At 49.8% G+C, this 19,605-nt stretch overlaps 1 protein-coding gene across 1 annotated transcript in view; it reads right to left on the bottom strand.

The window, feature by feature from the left end:
- Pald1 (phosphatase domain containing paladin 1) overlaps positions 1–19,605 on the bottom strand; it is a 59,518-nt gene that overhangs the window by 23,327 nt on the left and 16,586 nt on the right. Inside the window, exons 2-5 of the mRNA XM_070020914.1 lie at positions 8,064–8,277; positions 3,914–4,016; positions 1,984–2,163; positions 497–661 (exon numbers count right to left, since the gene is read on the bottom strand). Coding sequence (XP_069877015.1) covers positions 497–661; positions 1,984–2,163; positions 3,914–4,016; positions 8,064–8,248 — 633 coding nt within the window. The 5' untranslated portion in view covers positions 8,249–8,277. The remainder of the gene's footprint in view (positions 1–496; positions 662–1,983; positions 2,164–3,913; positions 4,017–8,063; positions 8,278–19,605) is intronic.

The following is a 19,605-nucleotide window of genomic DNA, read 5'->3' on the forward strand; positions in this document are numbered from 1 at the left end:
CACATCTTGGTGGCTGGTCAGCTACCACAGAAACCATCAAGCCTCAATCCTTATAAAAGGACAAAGAGGAGGACAAGGAACTCTCAGAGACAGACAGACAAGAGGCCTCGAAGAGTAACTTCCTAGGACTCAATAGTACAGAAGCAGACAAGCTTCAGCCCTGGGCCTCTCAGTCCAAGGCTCTTCTCACCTGCAAGATCCCTTTCTAAGTGCAGGTATTGAGCGCTGAGGGAGAAATGGGGTGGTGGGAGAAGTGGAGGGATTGGGGAGGCCGAGACAGGAGAGCAAGGACAAGAAATCCTTCCTCTGGCTAGAGGAAGCCAGCCTTGCAACCAGCTGCTCACCCACGTGAGTGAGGCACAAAAGCAAGGTGTGTGGGCCAGTGAGAGGCAGGTGGGCAGGCCCAGGTAGAGAGAGGGCTGGACTGTGGGCTGGGGTCTCAGCTCAGCTTCCCTAACTGTGAAGAACGGTCCACACACACTCCACTGGCCCTCACCTCCTTCCGGATGGCTAGCTCCAAGCTCTCGACTTTGACTCCAGGCCCCAGGCCCTGGAGATTCTCATGAAGGCTCTGTTTGTCCCGAGGTGTGTAGGCCACGAAGTCCTCATCTGCATGAAGAAACAGCACAGGCTCCTCCCTCACGCAGAAGATGATGCACTCCTGTAGGAAGGAGGTCAGACCATCATCACCCAACACCTGTTCCCTGCACCACCTCTGGGTCTTTGCCTGGGCAGCTCCCCCCTCCTCACAGGCCCAACACCTGCCCAAGTCAGCAACCTCAATCCTAACTAAGAAACTAAGTTCAGCCCAAGTGCCTCTAGCTCTTGACCCTCCCAGTCAGCAAAAGGCTTTTTCTGAACCGCTGGAGTTAATTCTTGCTCACTAACATTATCAGTAAGTGCATCTTTTCCCCCTGGATGGACTTCAAGTACACCTGCAGGCAGAGCATAAGCTGGTCATTTTCACATGCCCTCAAGGCTCAGCACTGAGACTGGATAAAGCAGGTGCTGGATAAACATCAATTGGGGGAAAAAAAAAAAAAAACACCCCCTACAGCCATGCAACCAGCTAAGTAACTCTGTGGGGCAGATTCCAATGCTGCACAGCGTGCCCTGGAGGAACCCAGGGCCCAGGAGGATCCACAAGCCTAGTCACTTGGCTTGAGCATCTTGATCCTCCTACTCCACATCTACTGAGATATGCACAGGCTGGGTGGAGAAGCTCTGAGGTGCTAGCAGCCCCGCCCAGGAGACAGCAAAACCTCAAGCTGGGTGCTAGTGAATCACATCTGTAATTCTAGAGGCTGAGATCTGAAGATCACAGTTCAAAGCCAGCCCAGGCAGGAAAGTCTGTTGAAACTCTTACCTCCAACTAACCACTAAAAAGGCAGAAGTAGAGCTGTGGTTCAAGTGGTAGAGCATTATCCTTGAGCAAAAAAGCTAAAGAACTGTACCCAATTCCCAAATTGAAGCCCCAGTACAAAACAAACAAAAAACCTGCCTGCTTCTGGCAGGTGATAAGAGCAGTAGACAGCAGGCCCCTGGGGTCTAGCTGCCAGGGTTCAGTCTTAGGGCCCTCCACGTGAGCTTTATGACCTTGAACAAGTCTCATTCAATCTGGGCCTGTTTCCTCCTCTGTAAAATATGACTAACAATACTTTCCTCCTAGGTTGACACAGGATTGAAGGGTCAGTTGTGATGGTTGTTTGGCAGTCTCTGGACTGGTGGTCTGGTCCCTCTCACTACCCCTACCTTCGAGGGAAGTTCTCAGAGTAGGGAGTATGAGGGCTTCTGACTGGATTCCATGTCCATACAGAACAATGCAATAATAAACATTCACCAACCACTGTGCCCACCCTGGCACACAAGGTCTATCAGAGCCTGGTCCGGACCACCCCCCAGCCCTCTCCAGCTTACAGCCAGTCCCTTCCGGGGAGCCCCCTTCCCTGCTTTAGGGGCTGGAGTAGGAAGCTGTGTGCTCACCTTGTGTCCATCCTTCTGGAGTTTCTGGAGAACTCGCCTGAACCCTGAGAGGCTAGGCTGCCCCATGCCAAACACAGGAAGTCCACTCTGCACCTGTCGGAAGTTGGGGGCCCCACAGCTCCCCGAGGTGCCCAGCACATCCATCTTCTCAGTGACATCTCGCACCAGGAAGTAGCGGCCCTGGCAGGAGGAGAGCCACAGGGAGTCACCCTTGACCTGAGGATGGGTGGCTTCTTCTACAAGCAGATATCTATCCTGGGCTCCAGGGGACAGAGACTTGGGAGGGAAACAGACATGGTTCTGCCCTCTCTTGCCTGCAGGCTCAAGGGAAAAACTGATCTTCTTAAGAATATCATAGGGGGGCTGGGAAGGTGGCTCAGTGGTAGAGCACTTGCCTTGCATGCATGAGGCCCTGGGTTCAATTCCTCAGTACCACATAAGCAAAAAGAAAAAAAAAAGTCGGAAGTGGTGCTGTGGCTCAAGTGGTAGAGCGCTAGCCTTGAGCTGAAGAGCTGAGGGACAGCGCCCAGGCCCACGACTGGACACAAAAAAAAAAAAAAAAAAAAAAAAAGAATATCATAGGGCTAGGATGTAGCTCAGTGGCAAAGCACTTGCCTAGCAACTGCATTGTCCTAGGTCCAATCCCCAGTATAAAAAAAGACAACCAAAAACAGTTTTTAAAATATGATAAAGCTGGGGCTGGGAAAGTGGCTCAGTGATAGAGCACTTGCCTTGCATGCATGAGGCCCTGGGTTCGATTCCTCAGCACCACATAAGCAAAAAGAAAAAAGCCGGAGGTGGCGCTGGGGCTCAAATGGTAGAGCGCTAGCCTTGAGCTGAAGAGCTGAGGGACAGCACCCAGGCCCAGAGTGCAGGCCCCACGACCAGACCCAAATATATATATATATATATATATATATATATATATATATATATATATATATATATATATATATATGTATATATATATATATATATGATAAAGCACAGAAAAAGAAAAGCTGCAACTCCTAACGGAGAATCAAAAACAGCTTCATGGCCTTGGAGCCAAGGCTTAGAACAAGAAGAGGCACTACAGGGTGAACATACTGCTAGGGTGGGCCTGCAGTTCCCCTGGAAGAAGACAGATATTTCTTGTGGAGAATAGAGAAGGGGCCCGATGAAGGGGTCACATCTAGGGCACCAGGAATGAACCAGAGGACCCTTTGCTGAGGATATCAGACAGAGATAAAGGTATACAAAGCCCATGGGGGGGGAAAAAGGGCTAAGTACTGTCAGAGGAAGCCAAAAAGTTGGTTCCTGGAAAAGAGATGCCCTAATCATCTCCTGAAGCCCCCACCTCCAGCAGGCCTCATACCCACAATGCCTAAAGTCCCAGCCAAGCCAGAAGTTCCCAGCCAGCACCTTCTTCAAATTCACTCAGCCTGTTGTCCAAGCAGGCACTCATTTGTCAAATACTTATTGTGCATCTCCACTGCTTCCAACTGTTCTACGCTCTGAGACTACAGGAGTGAATAATACAGATGAGAAGCTATCACCCCTCATGGACTCCACTTTCCAGGGGTAATGGGGGGGCGGGGAGTAGCTAAACCAGAGAAGATCTGAAATTCTGAAAGACCAAGATGGAGACTCCAGCCTGGGCAAGCTGAGGGGGGGTGGAGGAATGATGCTGGAGTCCCCCAGGAGGAGAAGGAAGAGGCAGGGGAGGGGTGGGGTAGGGAGAAGAGGAGGAGGAGGAGGCAGACTAGAGTCAGGCAGAGAATACAGATGGAGGGACTGGCTCAGGAAACCAGCAGGTGAGAACCCCAGAGGGTGGCTGGAAGAGTGAGCTTCGCTGCTTTTACAAACAGCTGAGGCAAAGGAGAAAAGAGGAGAAGAAGAGGAGGAAGGACTCTAGAGGCCAGGAGGAGGCTGGGAGGGCAGCTCTCACCTGTACCAGGTAGTGCTCAGGGGTAGAGTCCGAGAGCCGGCCTAGCTTATAATGGGCCTTGAGCAGTTCATCATGGATCTGGAATTCCTCCTTGCAGTTGTACCTACCAAAGGCAGAGAAAACACCAAGTCAGATGACCGCCATGGTCAGGGTCAGGGTCCCTCCACCCACAACGAAGTCCACAGAAAGCCCCCTCTCCCATGTGGCTACCCATTTGTGGCAGACTCCCCCAAGAGCTGCTTCTCCCGTCTTCCTCAGACACAGAACCCCAGAACTGTAACTGGCGACTAGGCCACTCAGCTGTGGACTGTATTTCTGAACCTTTCTTGCAGCTAGCTGTGGTCATGTGATTATATCCTAGCCAATGAGATGTGAGGAACAAATTCTGGACCACTCCCAAAAGAAATGTCTTCAATGTCTTCTGTTTTTCTCCTAGCCAAAGTCCAGACCTGACGGCAGCAGTTGGACTGCCATCTCTGACTACAAGGCAGACAGCACAGGTTGATCCCTGGAGCAAGGCAGGGCAAGTCCAAGTGAAGAGAAATGACCTGCCTTGATTCAGGCCTCTAGTTTGGGATTCTCCTGTGATGCAGTCCACTGCTGGGATTGTGTGCAGAGCAATGCCTACAGGGACAACTCCATGGCCCACAGCCTCGTGTGGTAGTTCAACCCACAGGTATGTAAGATGAGCCCCAGCCCTGCCCCTGGGAGATTCTGTGGCTTTGGATAGTGGCTCTACTCCTGGGATCTCCTTCCTCCAAGGACTTTGGTAAGAACTGAAAGCACTAAGAAGGTAAGTGCTCAGCTCAGTGCCTGAGCAGAGTTAGCAGCATTCACGAACATAGTTATGTTACTAGCAGTGGTTCTGTCTCCACAGAGGGCCATTTGAAACAAGCACATAAGTAAGAAATCATGACTTCTATATAAATGCTAAGCCAGGTAAAGGTACAAAGAGCAAAACAACAGCCCTTGAGACACAAAACCACAGTGCTGGTTGAAAACAGCTGTGGTGTGCTATGGGGTCCTCTTTACAAAAGAACTGCCTTTAGTATTAGGTGTCATTGGCTCATGCCTATAGTCCTAGCTACTCAGGAGGCTGAGATCAGGAGGATTACAGTTCAAAGCCAGCCCAGGCAAAAAAGTTCATTACATTCTATCTCCAAAATAATCATGCTAAAGCTGGAGACATGGCTCAAGTAGTAGAGCACCAGCCGAATAAGAATAAAGCTGGGAAGGTAACTCAGCGCTTGCCTTGCATGCATGAGGCCCTGGGTTCCATTCCTCAGCACCACATAAGCAGAAAAAGCCAGAAGTGGTGCTGTGGCTCAAGTGGTAGAGCGCTAGCCTTGAGCTGAAGAGCTGAGGGATAGTGCCCAGGCCCAGAGTTCAGGCCCCATGACCCAAAAAAAAAAAAAGAATAAAGGCTATGAATTCAAACCCTAATACTGTTCTCAAAAACAGAACTGCTTTTTGGAAAGCAGGGGCAGATGAGTGGTTTGGAGGAACACTTCACAAGGAGTCAGGAGACCTGGACTCTCTCCCTCACTCAAACTCAGTTTCAAAGCTAGATCTGACTTTTTTTTTTTGGAAGGGGTGTCTGTGTGTGTGCATGTACACATGTACCATTCCTGGGGCTTTAACTCAAAGGTCTAGGTGCTGTCCCTGAGCTCTACCACTTGAGCCACAATTCCACTTCTGACTTTTTGGGTGGTTAACTGAAGATAAGAGTTATACAGACTTTTCCTGCTCAAGCTGGCTTTGAACTGTGATACTTGGATCTTGGCTTCCTGAATAGCTAGAATTACAGGTGTGAGCCACCAGCACCTAGCTCTCTAGATCTGGCAAACCTCTCCTGCCAAGGGCTGGGTTTATTTCAGTCCTTTGTGGACCACAGGGCTCTGCTGCAGCTACTCAATGCTGCCACTGAAGTGCTAAGGCAGCCAGACAAAATGGAAGTGAGGGGTGTGGTAGCATTCAATAAAACTTAAGGACATCGACAGGTGATGAGCCAGACTTGACCTACAGGATGTAGCATGCCAGTTTCCCTACAGGATGATCACTAAGGTCCCTTCAACCTTAGACATGCTTCAGCCCAGGTGGGCTGTGCTCACAGCCAGCTCTAGGCCATATGTCTTCCCCTGAGAGATCAGATCTACACAGCTGGCTAGTGACTTCTCTGAGTCGTACCACCTGGCTATTTTATTATTGTTTTATTTAACTAGCTGTACCAATTCCACATATCAGTTCATGAGTACACTATTTGGTTAAATAATTTCTAGTTATGTTGATAAGGAAACGAAGACTCGGAGAAAGGAGCCTGCAAAGGAAAGACTGCCTTCAAGGCTCAAATGCACTTTTATCATCTGTCAGAACAGAGACATTTATATGACGTCTCTTTCTTCTCCTTATCCGGAGGTCAGTAATCTATCAGAATGACTTTCCTGACTGGAAGGCTTGGTCATTCCCACACCACAGGCTTCTTTCCATGCAAGGCCCCATCTTCTAGTCTCTGCCAAACTCCTGTGCGGGCTATACACTTAATTCTTAGCTCACAATGTCTCAGTATCTACAAAGGTAGGGACTTGCTGTGGGCAGAAGGAATAGAAAGCATAGGACTTCCTAACTCCCCTGGACCCAGGCCCAGTGCCTCTCTGTCCTCCTGATCTCTGGCTCCCAGCAACCACTCCTTTATCTACACTGCCCCACAGACAGATAGTCTCAGGTCCCTTCCTGACCCACCACCTCTGCACGCTGCAGTGTGTTCAGGTCTCTCAAAGTATGCTCTGCCTCCTCCAGCAAATGTCCCTGAAGGCCCCAACTCAGATGACTTGAAAGAAAAACACCTAAATTCCATGAAACTCCCTCTCCCTCTCTCTCTCTCTCTCTCAATATATATATATAATTATATATATGTACATATATATGTGTGTATATATAATTATATATATGTACATATATATGTGTGTATATATATATATATATATGTATATATATATATATATATATATCTCCTTTGAAACCATTTACTCAAAAACGTTTCAGACAAGCCGGGCGCTGGTGGCTCACGCCTGTAATCCTAGCTACTCAGGAGGCTGAGATCTGAGGATCGCGGTTCAAAGCCAGCTCGGGCAGGAGAGACCGTGAGACTCCTATCTCCAATAAACCACCAGAAAACCGGAAGTGGCGCTGTAGCTCAAGTGGTAGAGCGCTCGCCTTGAGCTGAAGAGTTGAGGGACAGCTCCCAGGCCCAGAGTTCAAGCCCCACAACCGACAAAAAAAAAAAAAAAGTTTCAGACAGGTGCCAGTGGCTCATGCCTATAATTCTAGCTACTCAGGAGGCTTTGAAGAGATTCGAGGGTTGTAGTTCAAAGCTAGCCTAGGCAAGAAAGTTCATGAGACTCTCATCTCCAATTAACTACCCAAAAAGCTAGAAGTGGAGATGTGTCTCAAGTAGTAGAAAGCCAGCCTTGAGCAGAGAAAGCTTAGGGACAGTGCCAGGCCTGAAATTCAATCCTCAGTATTGACACATACAGACACACAAAAAAAGTTTTTAGCGGGACACCAGTGGCTAGATAATGTCCTATCTAGTCAGGAGGCTGAGATCTGAGGATCACAGTTCAAAGCTAGCCTGGGCAGGAAAGTCCATGAAACTCTTATCTCCAATAAACCACAAGAAAACCATAAGTGGCACTGTGGCTCAAAGTGGTAGAGGGCTAGCCCTGAGCAAAAACGCTTAGAGACAGTACCCAGGCTCTGAGTTCAAGCCCCACAACCGGGAAAAAAAAATTATTTTTCAAGGCTAGACATTTGGCTCAAATGGTTAAAATACCTGCCTAAGCAAGGACCAGGCCCTGATTTTAAACTTCATTACTTCCAAAAACAAAAAGTATATTTTCAATATTGAGTCCCCTCTCCTCCACTTCCTTCTCCATGCAGCTGTGGACCTAAGAGTTACAAGTAACAAGGGCTCAGAGACTCAGAACAGAGATCCAGCCCAGCTACATTCTGGCTGTATGGCTCCAGAAAAACAGCTTCTCTGGGCCTCACTGTATTCATCTACAAAACTACAAGCAATCTGTAAGTATTAAAGGCTGTATGCCGCTGCACCTCCACAAAAGTCCCCGGGGCCATGTCTTCCCCTGGCACTCACGTGATCACAACAGGGGCCACCTTGTTGGGGATGATGGACTTGGCCTTGCTGTTATGCAAGCTTGTGGTGTGGAAGGAGTGGACACTGAGGGAATGCCGACCATCCATCGTGCCTCCGCCCTGGAGACCCTCAAAGGGGGCACTTGCTGAGACCGTCTGCTGGGCTGTGCTGGCCGTTGTACCCATAGTCTGCTGGCAGCCTCAGGACCCCAGACCTGTGGATGAGAAAGCATGAAATGCTGGAAAAGCCACAGCAGAAAAGCGCTGGCTGGCCACACACACACACCGCAGAGTTGCAGGCCAATTTGCTGCTCACTCTGGGTCTCAGATTCTCAGGACCCCTGGATGCCTGACATGTGCCTGGTTCTCTGCAGACAGACACAAGGACCAATCCTAGCCCCTAAAGAGCTGATAGTCCCTTAGCTGGGCACTGGTGGCTCATGCCTGTAATCCTAGCTACTCAGGAGGCTGAGATCTGAGGATCATGATTTGAAGTTAGCCTGGCCAAGAAAGTCTTTGAGACTCCTATTTCCTGTTATCCACCAAAAAGACAGAAATAGCCTTCTGTGACTCAAATGGTAGAGCACCAGCTATGAGTAAAAAAGCTAAGGGTCTTGAGTGCAAGCCCCAGTACCAGCACAAAACAACAGTAACAACAATGAATTGATAATCCCTAGTGCAAGTAAGGCAGGAAGGGGTTCAGTAGTGACAGGGATCAAAGGCCAGGCCTGGGCTGGGAGAAGCAGCAAATGCAAGACTGTAGGAAGGAGACAGGAAAGCACCACTTGGATGTGAGGGATTGTGAATAGCACAGGAGGCTGAAGGACAGTCTTGGGGAGAAGGGGCACTTGAGGAATTCAATTTATCATCCTTGCACAATGGCCATAAGAATCTTTTCTGTATCCTTCCACTTTTAGTTACAGTGTTACTGAATAAAGCACACAGGATGAGGCAGCCATGAGTTCATGAGTTCATAGACAGCAGACAGGTGATGAGCTCTTAGCAGATCTCCTTGTCAAAGTAAACATGGGCCCCTGAGCTCAGCACTGAGCAGGAACTCAGCAATTCCCTTGTAGGACTCTTTCTTCCTAATGAAACACTTACAAATGTGTTTGACATGTGGACCACAGTGATGATCTGAGGAACAGAGTGTTGTTTACAAGTACAAAATACTAGGAACTGCCTCCAGCCAATAGTAGGTGGTACTCTATAAATCATGGGAGTTCTGAAGTACCTGTTCCCCTCCCCACTCATTCAAGATGGTGGTGTGAGCACGAAGGCCACATTAGACGCTCCCAGTTCTCTTCAAAAGATGACATTATTATAACAACTTTTACCTCCATTTTTGGCTTATCCGCATTTGGTGATTTTTCTCCTCTGAACAGACAATAAAATTATCTAGGAATGAAGGAAGAAAGACCCAAGGGAAGCCAGGCATTGTGGCTCACACCTGTAATCCTAACTTCTCAGGAGGCTGAGATCTGAGGATTGTGGTTCAATGCCAGCCTGGGCAGGAAAATCCACGAGACTCTTATCTTCAATTAGCCACTGGAAAATGGAAAGTGGAGCTGTGGCTCAAAGTGGTAGAGTGCTAGCCTTGAGCAAAAGAAGCTCTGACACAGCACCCAGACCCTGAGTTCAAGCTCCATGACCACAAAAACAAAAACAAACAAACAAACAAAAAAAAAAAAAACAGGGGAGAGAACTGGGGAAGGGAAAGGAGAAGGAGAAGGAGAAAGAGAAAGGAAGAGGCTTAGGAACCCCATGCTGAAGGTGACAGACATGGCAGATGGGCCACATGCATTTCCAGCTCAATGGCCACAGACTCCACCTAATACTCACAGGCCAGGACCAGAGGAACCGATGCTGACAGCTCCACTCTGCAGCCTGGAATGCAGCAGGGCATGGAGGGACTCTGCTTTCAACTGTACATTCCCTTTCACCGTTACCTCAAGATGTGAATGAAGGGGCTATGGAGTCCACATAAAACCGGTGCCAGGGGAGTCCACCGCTAATAAGCTCAGTGCACACCCCTTCCCAGCCCTGAACCCCAGCTCTGGGCTCCCAGGCAAATGGCCCCCAGGCAGCCTCTCACTATGCTCAGACTCCTTCCCCAGAGCGGGCTCTTTCTCTGGGGACTCAGAGAGGATAGCTGACTACCAGATTCATCTACCTTTCCAGAACCTTCTCAAACCACAGCTGGCTTCCTTCCCACTTCTACTCAGCTCTGACATTCTTGAAAGTTCCCAGGAGTCTCTCAACAGCACCTTGTCTTTACAAGAGCCCCATCACCCACTCTTCACACACTGTCCAATTTCTTTTTTTCTTTTAAGTTCAGCAGTGGTGGAAAGAATGAGCCATATTTCTCCAAACAGAAAAGCAGGCAGGAAGAGAGGGAGCGGAGCAGGGGAGAGAGAAGGAAGGGAGAAGGAAGGGGGAAGGAATCTCCACGGGTCCCAACTGGAACCTCTCTCCACTCCACAGGCCCCAAATGGAGCTCACCTCAGCTCCCCAGTCCCCTCCCAGCAGCCTGGCCAAGTGGGATGTGGGCAACAGCTCCATGGAGAGAAACATGGATGGGATAAGGACCCGGAGGACATAACAGCTGGCCACAGCTGCAGCAGAGACCAGACCCGGGGCTGTTCCCTTTGGAATACCCTCTCCTCCTTGTGGCTTGCTGCACCCCCTCCAGCTCCAGCCCTAGCCACTCTGGCCTCCCCTGGACCTGCAGGCAATGACAGGCCCCAGCTGGTGCCTTGGAAGAGTGGCCAGCACACAATACAGATGTGTACAGCTGCAGCTGGAAGAGCAGAACAGGCTGCCAGGGAGGCAGAAGGACAGAATCTTTTAAAAACTGAACCCATCTCCAAAAGGTCTGGAGGAATGCACAAGCCTGGACCTTCTCACCTGGCAGCAGCCCCCTCTCCCAACTCTCACTCCAGAGCTTTCATTCCGTTGTCCCCAGGCTAGAGAAGATTGGTCCTTACTCCTCCCTGGGCCTTAGAGCCCGGCACACAATTACCAAAAAGCCAGAAGTGGCTTTCTGTGACTCAATGGTAGAGCTGGTTTAGAAGTACACAGAAGTGGTCAACCACTGCTGTCCACTACCAGACAGTGGTCAGCAGGCGTAGGGCTCCTCAATGCCTAGGAGCATCCTTTGTTAGGGAATCTGATGGCCCCACTGAGTTTCAGAACTATGTATGTCCCAACAGCCTCCCTCCACCCCTCGACCCCTTCCCCTACAGGTGGGACAGTCTGACTCTGCACACTGCAGCCTAAGGCTGGCGGTAAGTGTGAAGATATCAGCAACTCTCAGAACCATTGAGCAGCCAACACCCAGGACCAAGAAGCAAGTGTCAGCCTTCCATACCACACTCCTCCCCCTCCATTCTTCCCTGCTCCCACATTCTACCCTCAAAACCCAGCCTTGACTACATGCTCAACTCAGCCTCTCAACCTGCAGTCTTTGTAAACATTACAAAAGCAGGAGCCAAGTCAGTACCAGTGGCTTATGCCTATAATCCAGCTAAACAAGAGGCTGAGATCTAAGGATCATGGTTTGAAGCGTGCCCAGGCAGAAAAGTCCATGAACCTCTTATCTCCAATTAACTACTCAGAAAAGTTGAAAGTAGAACTGTGGCTTAACTGGTAGAGCGCTAGCCTTGAGCACAAAGAGGCTCAGAGACAGTGACCAGGCCTTGAGTTCAAGCCCTAGGACAGGCAAAAAAAAAAGCAGGAGCCATGGATTTCTGAACTCTGTGCTATTCCTGGCAGGGATCATGCCTGGCTCCTGCCTGGCCCTGGAGTGGCTGCCCAGCTCGGAGAATGGTCTGGACACCTAATGGCTGACAATAAGAACCAGCTGGGGGGAGTGGGGGGAGACAAGGGCAGAGTCTTTCCATTACTTTTCCCACCCATCATTGCTGGACCAAGGACAGTACCCAGCAGCAACAAGCAGTCACCCAAGATAGGGTATACTAAACACTCACGGAACTTAGTACTAAGTGGCATGACAAGCAGGTATCTTTTTCTTTCTTTATTTTTTCCTTAGTTACACTTCTAAATTTCCTATAATGAACCTGACTACTTTGAGAATGATAATGCAAAATATAATTACCTGTACAATATAATTATTAGATGTAAAATATAATTATTTGTTACAAAGTTGAGTAAAGGTCACAACTCCTCTCCCAGAGAAGCCAAATCCAGCCTGCTCCTGGGCACCTCAGGATCCAAGCCTTGGCCAGGTCCCTCCTATTGCAATCCACAGTCCCAAGTACTAATCCCACTCACCAGCCTGGATGAGGGCTCTGTGTCAACACTCTGACCAAAGAGGCACAGATGGGAGGATTGTGGTCTGAAGTCAACCTCAGGCCAAAAGAAAAAAAGGGTGGGGGGGACTTTTTATAAAATAATGTAAAGCAAAAAGGATTGGGGACATGGCTCTGTTCAAATCCTAGTCTCTCTCTCTCTCTCTCTCTCTCTCTCTCTCTCTCTCTCTCTCTCTCTCTCTCTCTCTCTCTCACACACACACACACACACACAGTGGCACAGCTAAGCAAAGTAGGGTCACTGTCGTGTGTCCTTCATCTTCTGGGGTGCCCCATTACTGTACCTTCACAACCTCTCTCCCTGCCCTCTCCTTTGTAAATTAGGAACATCAAAGCTGGGCGGAAGGAGCCCTTTCTTCACTATCTTAGTGGTTTTCAAAACAATCATTATTCTGTCTAATCAAGAAAGAGTGTACTAGTCGCTCTAACACCCTCAGAGGACAGAGGAGCACCGACCCAGGAGAGGACCATGTGTTCAGCATGTGAGGCCAGCTCAGTGGGTGGTGCTGAACTCCAGGCTCAACCTGCAAAGCAAAGAGAGCCTTCGAAGGCAGAGTCTTGGCAGGGCTGGCGTGCCATCAGTGTCATGCACGCGGAGACCACCTGGGCTCAGTGGACAGCATTGGAGGAATGAGGGGGCTCCAAACACAGATGTGTCCACCTGTCCCAGAACGGGGTGAGCCTCCCTCTCCGCTCACCTAACAGGCAGCAGTCAGCCAGCAGTCACTGTCACCAGGCCCACAGGTTTCTGGAACATGGGACCTGTCCTAGCTGGCTCTGTCCCCAGCCTCCAAGTGGGACAGCCTTGTCTCTGAGGGTAGGGGTTGTCTCAGAATGCAGAGAATGGCCCATCAGGTAGTATATGGACAATGGGGAAATCTGCATAAGGAGTGTCACAAGATAAGGAAGTACTTGCACTGCAGATATAAGAAGGCCCCAGTGTCCAGGAGCCATGGTGGAATCAGCAATGCAGATTGATGTCTGCAACCACTGGGCTTACAGAGAGGCAGGCCTGAAGAGACTGCGCATGAACATTCTAGGCCCTCACAGGGTTGGGTTCCCCCCCCCCCAAGTAGCAGCTGGGCCCACACACCAAGCATCTCAATAAGAATCCAGATCTCTGCATCTCCCTAAGTAGCCAGGGTTGGCCTCCCTCAACGGGGAAGCCTGCGTCCACCAGGCTGGGCCTACCCTGACCCCTAGAGGTGTGGGGATCTAATCTTTCCATTGCTACACCTGGTCTATGGGATCCTGGTGCCTGCAACATCTCCTCCTTCTTCCCAAACCTGTCAGCTCCAGCCTCTTATCCCCAACCATTGGTCACGATCTGACCACCGCAAGGTTTGATTTCCCTCCCATACCTGTATTCCACTCCAAGCTGGCCCCTAACACCAGGGAAACCTTTCTCTCCCCAGGCCTAGTCTGGGCCTTCCCTCCTGGCCTGGGGCATGTTCTCCCTGGCCCCCAGGCAGGATTGCCTACTCTACCTTTGAATCTCCCTCTGAGAGATTGTGGATCCTTAAAGACCTGGCCCCTTCTCATTCTGGGAACAGCCTCAAGTTCAATCAAAATGCCTACAACGCCTTCATCTTGCATGTGAGTAGAGATGGTTCACTGAGTCTTGACCCAGGATCAACACTTCATCACCTACCTTCTTCATAAATCCTGGGGTCCTGGGGTCACATGACTAACTCTAGCTAACAGGAGGACATAAAGAACAATGTCACATGTTAGAGAATCCTTCCTAATGAGGTCTTTTCTTGCCTTCTTTCCATCCCGCTGCCTGGAACACAGATGTGATGACGGAAGTTCTGCAGCTATCTTGATCCAAGAGCACAAGAAGCCACACTAATGAATGGTGGAGATCCAAGTTTCCTAAGGAAACCATGGAGTAGAGCTACCATGCCAGGCCTGATTTGCAAAGCTCTGGGCTTGGACAGGATGAAGAAATAAACTTCCATCTTGTATAAACTACTGTTATTCGGCCTTTCCTATTCCTTGCAGCCAACTCCAATCCTAACTAATACACTCCTGTTATTTTTAGGTCTGACCCTCAGTGACCCCAGGCCATGGGGACAGAATTTCTCCCCGCCTTGTAGGAAAAGTTTCCCTGCTGGTAGACAGGCTCTGCTGTGGGCCCGGGGGGTCAGTGTTCAGGCAAAGAAATGCCAGGATCCAATGGTGGCGGTTTCAAAGAATACAGAAGACACAGATCAAGGGCACCAGGGCTCTGCGGACAGGTAAAGAGACACATAACTCAAGACCGCACACCCTCATGCCCTGCAGCCCAGAAGTGGAAAATGTTCTAATGCAGGGTCTCTTCTGCTCCCTCCACAGAGGGAGAGCACAGAATAACCCATCTGGAGGGCAGAGCCCTCCCTGTCTCTCTGGGGCCCTTGGGAGCCATGGTAGTCCCTGGAAAGCAAGAAGGGGTCATGTGGGAGCGAGAGCTAGCCCTGCTGGTGGTCTCAGGAAGCAACGAGGGTGGAAATGCTCAGGAAGGAGCCACAGTCGGGCTGCAACGCCTGGAGGATGAACACATGGTAGAAAGGTGGGGGTGGGGGTGGACTACAGGAACCAGGCTAACAGTACCTGGATGCTTCAAGGTCAGAAGAGACCCCAACAGGCCTTCCCAGCTGGCTTTCTTTGGCTTTCTGAGGGCCTGCGGGAACATGTGTTTGAACCCCAATTGTGACTTCCTTAACCCCACAGCGACTTGGGCATCATTTCAAGGAGCTGGGGAGGGAAGTCCATTCTGGTTCTTGTCTCCATTCCTCCCACCCCTGCACCCCTCACCAGCTAAACTTGCTTGCTTGGCACTCAAGATTTCCCCCTTCTCACTCTCCATACCATCCCTATGCTCCTAGGCATAGCCCAATCATATCTGCCCTATGGTGTTAAAGCAGGAGAAGCCTCTGCTCACATTACCCTCAGCCCTGACTTTCTGGGGCCCCTGAGTCAGCCCAGCCCCCTCTGAGCCACACTTGGTTTCCATGTGCAAAGTGAGAGACTAGACAAGGGGTGGTTTGCAATGTCACAGCATTTCATAAAAGCTCAAAGTAGGGCCAGGGTGCAGCCACTGTGTGGATGACAGGCTCTGATGGAAGGTTCCAAGGGCAGCTCCAAAAGAGGCTGCAGAGCTACCCTGTCCTCAGGCTCACCCTGGAACCCCTCCCAGGAAGACGCTTCAGAGCAACCCCAGACCAAGAGGACATCCTGGAACACACAGTCCCTCCCTGCCCCTATATCCTAGGCCATCCCCACCCCTCTACCCAACCACCAAAGGCCAGTAGAACCCCACCCACCCTGGTGACTGCCAAGTCTGTGTCTCATCTCCCCCCTCTGGGGTTCAGGACCCTCCAGCTCACAGCGTGGATGGACCCAATGTGTGTGTAGAGAATTTTGTGCCATGTCATGGAAGGGAACGCTAGCACTCTATGAGAGAGCAGAGACCGCCAATGACTGTTCCAGTCAGCAGGTCGAACAAACCAACAGGGGGCAGGGAGTTCCCTGCATGACACAGGAAAGCCTGGGCTCTCTCTCCTGCTTCAGCCCCCAGAAGAGTCCCTTTTTCCCCTGAGGCCTCCTTGCTTTGCCAGTGGATGTAGGGAGGCCAAGAGCTGGGACTAGCAGAGGCAGAGAGCATGCCAGACCTAGGGGAAGGCCTGGGACCACAGCCTCCAACACACCCCTGGCAGCCAGATGCCCAAGGCGGTAACAATGGAGCTAAAAATAGGCCTGTCCATCATCTTGGGGAGGCGACTGAGCAGCCAGCTGCAGGAAACATCTGCCCCAGCTTCAGAACAAACACAGAGGAAGTCTCCATGCTACAGGGTTCCCCTACTATGGGGCCAGAGGGCTGGGTTCAGGCCTAAAGCAGATGCTCAGATCAATCCCTTTTCTGCCCTAATTGTCCCCCAACTCCCAACAAAGATGTGTGCATGCAAACACACACACACACACACACACACACACACACACACACACACACACACACACACACACACACACACACGCACTGCTGTATGGAATCTAACACACAAGCCCTTGGGCACCAATATGTTCCACTTACTTTACAGAGGAGAAAACAGGTCCACAGGCCACCAGAGACCTGTGCAATCACTAGATAGTGGTGGCTGGACCAGGACAAGGCACCTCCTATTCTTTGTTCCCTACATCTCCTTTGCCCATGACTGCCAAGGCCCAGCAAGACCCTGGGTAGGGCAGAGCTCTCCTGCTCCAGAGGACAAAGCACAGTGAGCAGAGGAGACAGTTCAGCACAAAGGACTTTAAGTAGACACAAGGAGGAACCACATGCTGATCTCTGTAAGTCATCATGAGCAGACCCAGCCCCCTGTCCCAGCCTATCATGCCCCAACTCCCACCTGAGTGAATTTTTCCCAGTCCCTGGAACAGTGGGCAACATCAACAGACCATTGCATATACTTAATAATAAAATATGACAGCAGACCAGATGTAGAGGTGGCTACAGAAAGCAGACTTGTGCCTCTGGATAGCCCTGAAATTGTCCATAAAAATCACATTGTCGCCGGATGCTGGTGGCTCACACCTGTAATGCTAGCTACTCAGGAGGCTGAGATCTGAAGATTGTGCCCAGGCAGGAAAGTCCATGAGACTTTGATTTCCAATTAACTAGCAAAAAACTGGAAGTGGTACTGTGGCTCAAATGGTAGAGTGCTAGCCTTAAGCTGAAGAGCTCAGGAACAGCACCCAAGCTTAGAGTTCAAGCCCCACGACCAACAATCAATCAATCAATCACATTGTCAGCTGTCCCGTCCAGTCTCACCTGGCATAAGCAGATACTTTACTGTCTTTGGATAGTATGAGGGCAGCAGGTGGGGCTTGTGGGCCGTACTCTAGCCTCCCATGCACCCAATTCTACAGCTTCCTGCCTGGCCTACCCTACCTGCCCTCCACCCTACTTGCTAGGGTAGGAAGCCTTCCTAAATACCCCATCCATCCATTCACTCTACCCCCACCCTACAAAGGGCTCTCTAAGCCTCTGGGCCTTCAGTAACATCTCAAGGCCTTGCCATTGCTTGGCACAAATACTTGAATGAGTAAAATTAAGGAAAAACAACACAAAAACACACCTTTGCCAATGTCTGCTACCAGCAAGTAAGATACCTCAAGTAGAGTTTCAGCCCAAAGCCCAGGACATAATACTAGTTCTATGGCAAGCCATCATGTTGGATCACTAGTAGAAAATAGTAGTTGGGGAATGATGACCCCAGAATTCCATACAACTAAGGCTAATGACATGGAGCCCAGCAACTGTGGATCCCATAAAGGGGAGTGATAGCTCAGGGGTCTCCTGTCTGAGAAGCAGATCTCCACCCATAAGGGTCAGTCACCTGCTCAACATCATTGGGTTTCTTCCATCCATCCAGTCACATACCTCCCTGTCTCGCTGAGAGACAAGAAAAACGGGCTCCTCCAAATCACAGACAATGAATTCTTAAACCCAAAGAGCTTTCAGCTGGGCTCTCACACTGCTTTCTTGAGAGCTTGTTGGCAGCAGGTGACATGCACCGACCCAAGAGAGTACAGCATCATACTAAGTAAGGCCAGGTGTCAGTCATCTGATCCCAGAGTTCTGCAAGCCTGCTGCCCCGTCCCAGGGTTCCTGTCACCTTCCTCCCAGGGGTCCATGGGTTCAATCAATTGACAGGACAGCATTCTACTTTCCTTGTGGGATGATATTTGGTGGCACAAAAGCTATGGTAGATGGCTGGAACCAGTGAGTCAAGTGGTAGAACAATAGTTGAGCAAAGCAGGAGGCGCTGAGTTCATATCTTAGTCACACACACACACACACACACACACACACACACACACACACACACACACACATACAGCCACAGAGGGTGAAACCTGAGCCTTCTGCAGTGGCCCCACAGCAGCTGGTCTATGCATATATGCACACATGCAGTGCCAAAATGTGCCTGTGTCACATACATAAGAGTGACTGTCCTTAAGAAGGATGCCAATAGACACATGAAGAAATGCTCAACCTCCCTAGCCATAAAAGAAATGCAGGCCGGGCGCTGGTGGCTCACGCCTGTAATCCTAGCTACTCAGGAGGCTGAGATCTGAGGATCGCGGTTCAAAGCCAGCCCGGGCAGGAGAGACCGTGAGACACCTATCTCCAATAAACCACCAGAAAACCGGAAGTGGCGCTGTAGCTCAAGTGGTAGAGCGCTCGCCTTGAGCTGAAGAGCTGAGGGACAGCGCCCAGGCCCAGAGTTCAAGCCCCACGACCAAAAAAAAAAAAAAAAAAAGAAATGAACTCATTATCTTGCCCATGTAATTGTAACCCCTCTGTACAGTATTTTCACAATTAAAAAAAAAAGTGTCTGTCCTTGATGAGGAAGTAAAAATGATTCATTCCCTGAATCTCAGCCCCCTCAGTCACAGCCTTTTGCTGTTCCGCATACTGAAATGGGAAGTCAGCATGAAGCCTTTCAGCTGCTCATGCCTGAGAGGTATGTTGTGGTATGGCAAGTGTAGAGCAAATCTGCACATGAGCTAGGCAGAATCAGAGCAGAACTGGCCTTTTTGGTCCTGGCAGCACCATTTCCACTTGAGGGAACGTCCAGTAAACAGCAGCATTTGCCAAGTATTTTCGCCAAAGGATGCAAGATAAGTTTGCATTTATTACCAATGATGGATGAAGTTGGGCTTTCAACAGACCAGAATTCAGGAAAACCTGGGTCAGTCACTGTGAGCTCAGCAGCTTCCCTTTTCAGAGGTGTGTCTCATGATGTGTGAGGACGTTAAGTGGCAATTAATGACAATGATTTTGAAATGATGACACAAGGTCTGTTCAGATTTAGAAGATGTGTATCACTAATTTTCCCAATGACCAATGCTTGATGTTACAAAATATCTCGCGCGCACAGACACACACACACACACACACACACACACACACACACAGAGTCAAAGTGCAAGATAATCCAAGGGATTTTAATGTAACAAAAAGATCATTAAGCCAGGGATGATGCACATACCTACAATCCCAGCGATCAGGAGGCCAAGGCAAGAGAATTATAAGTTCAAAGCCAGTCTAAGCTATAGAAAGAGAGAGAGAGGATATCCCAGGCCATCCTGGCTGGACTACAAAGAGAGACCGTATCTCTAAACTTTATATATATCCCACATTTTAATTAAGTACTAAGAATCTGACAC

Source organism: Dipodomys merriami, unplaced genomic scaffold, assembly GCF_024711535.1.
Source record: "Dipodomys merriami isolate MVZ:Mamm:240054 unplaced genomic scaffold, mDipMer1.0.p SCAF_14, whole genome shotgun sequence".
Lineage (NCBI taxonomy): Eukaryota > Metazoa > Chordata > Mammalia > Rodentia > Heteromyidae > Dipodomys > Dipodomys merriami.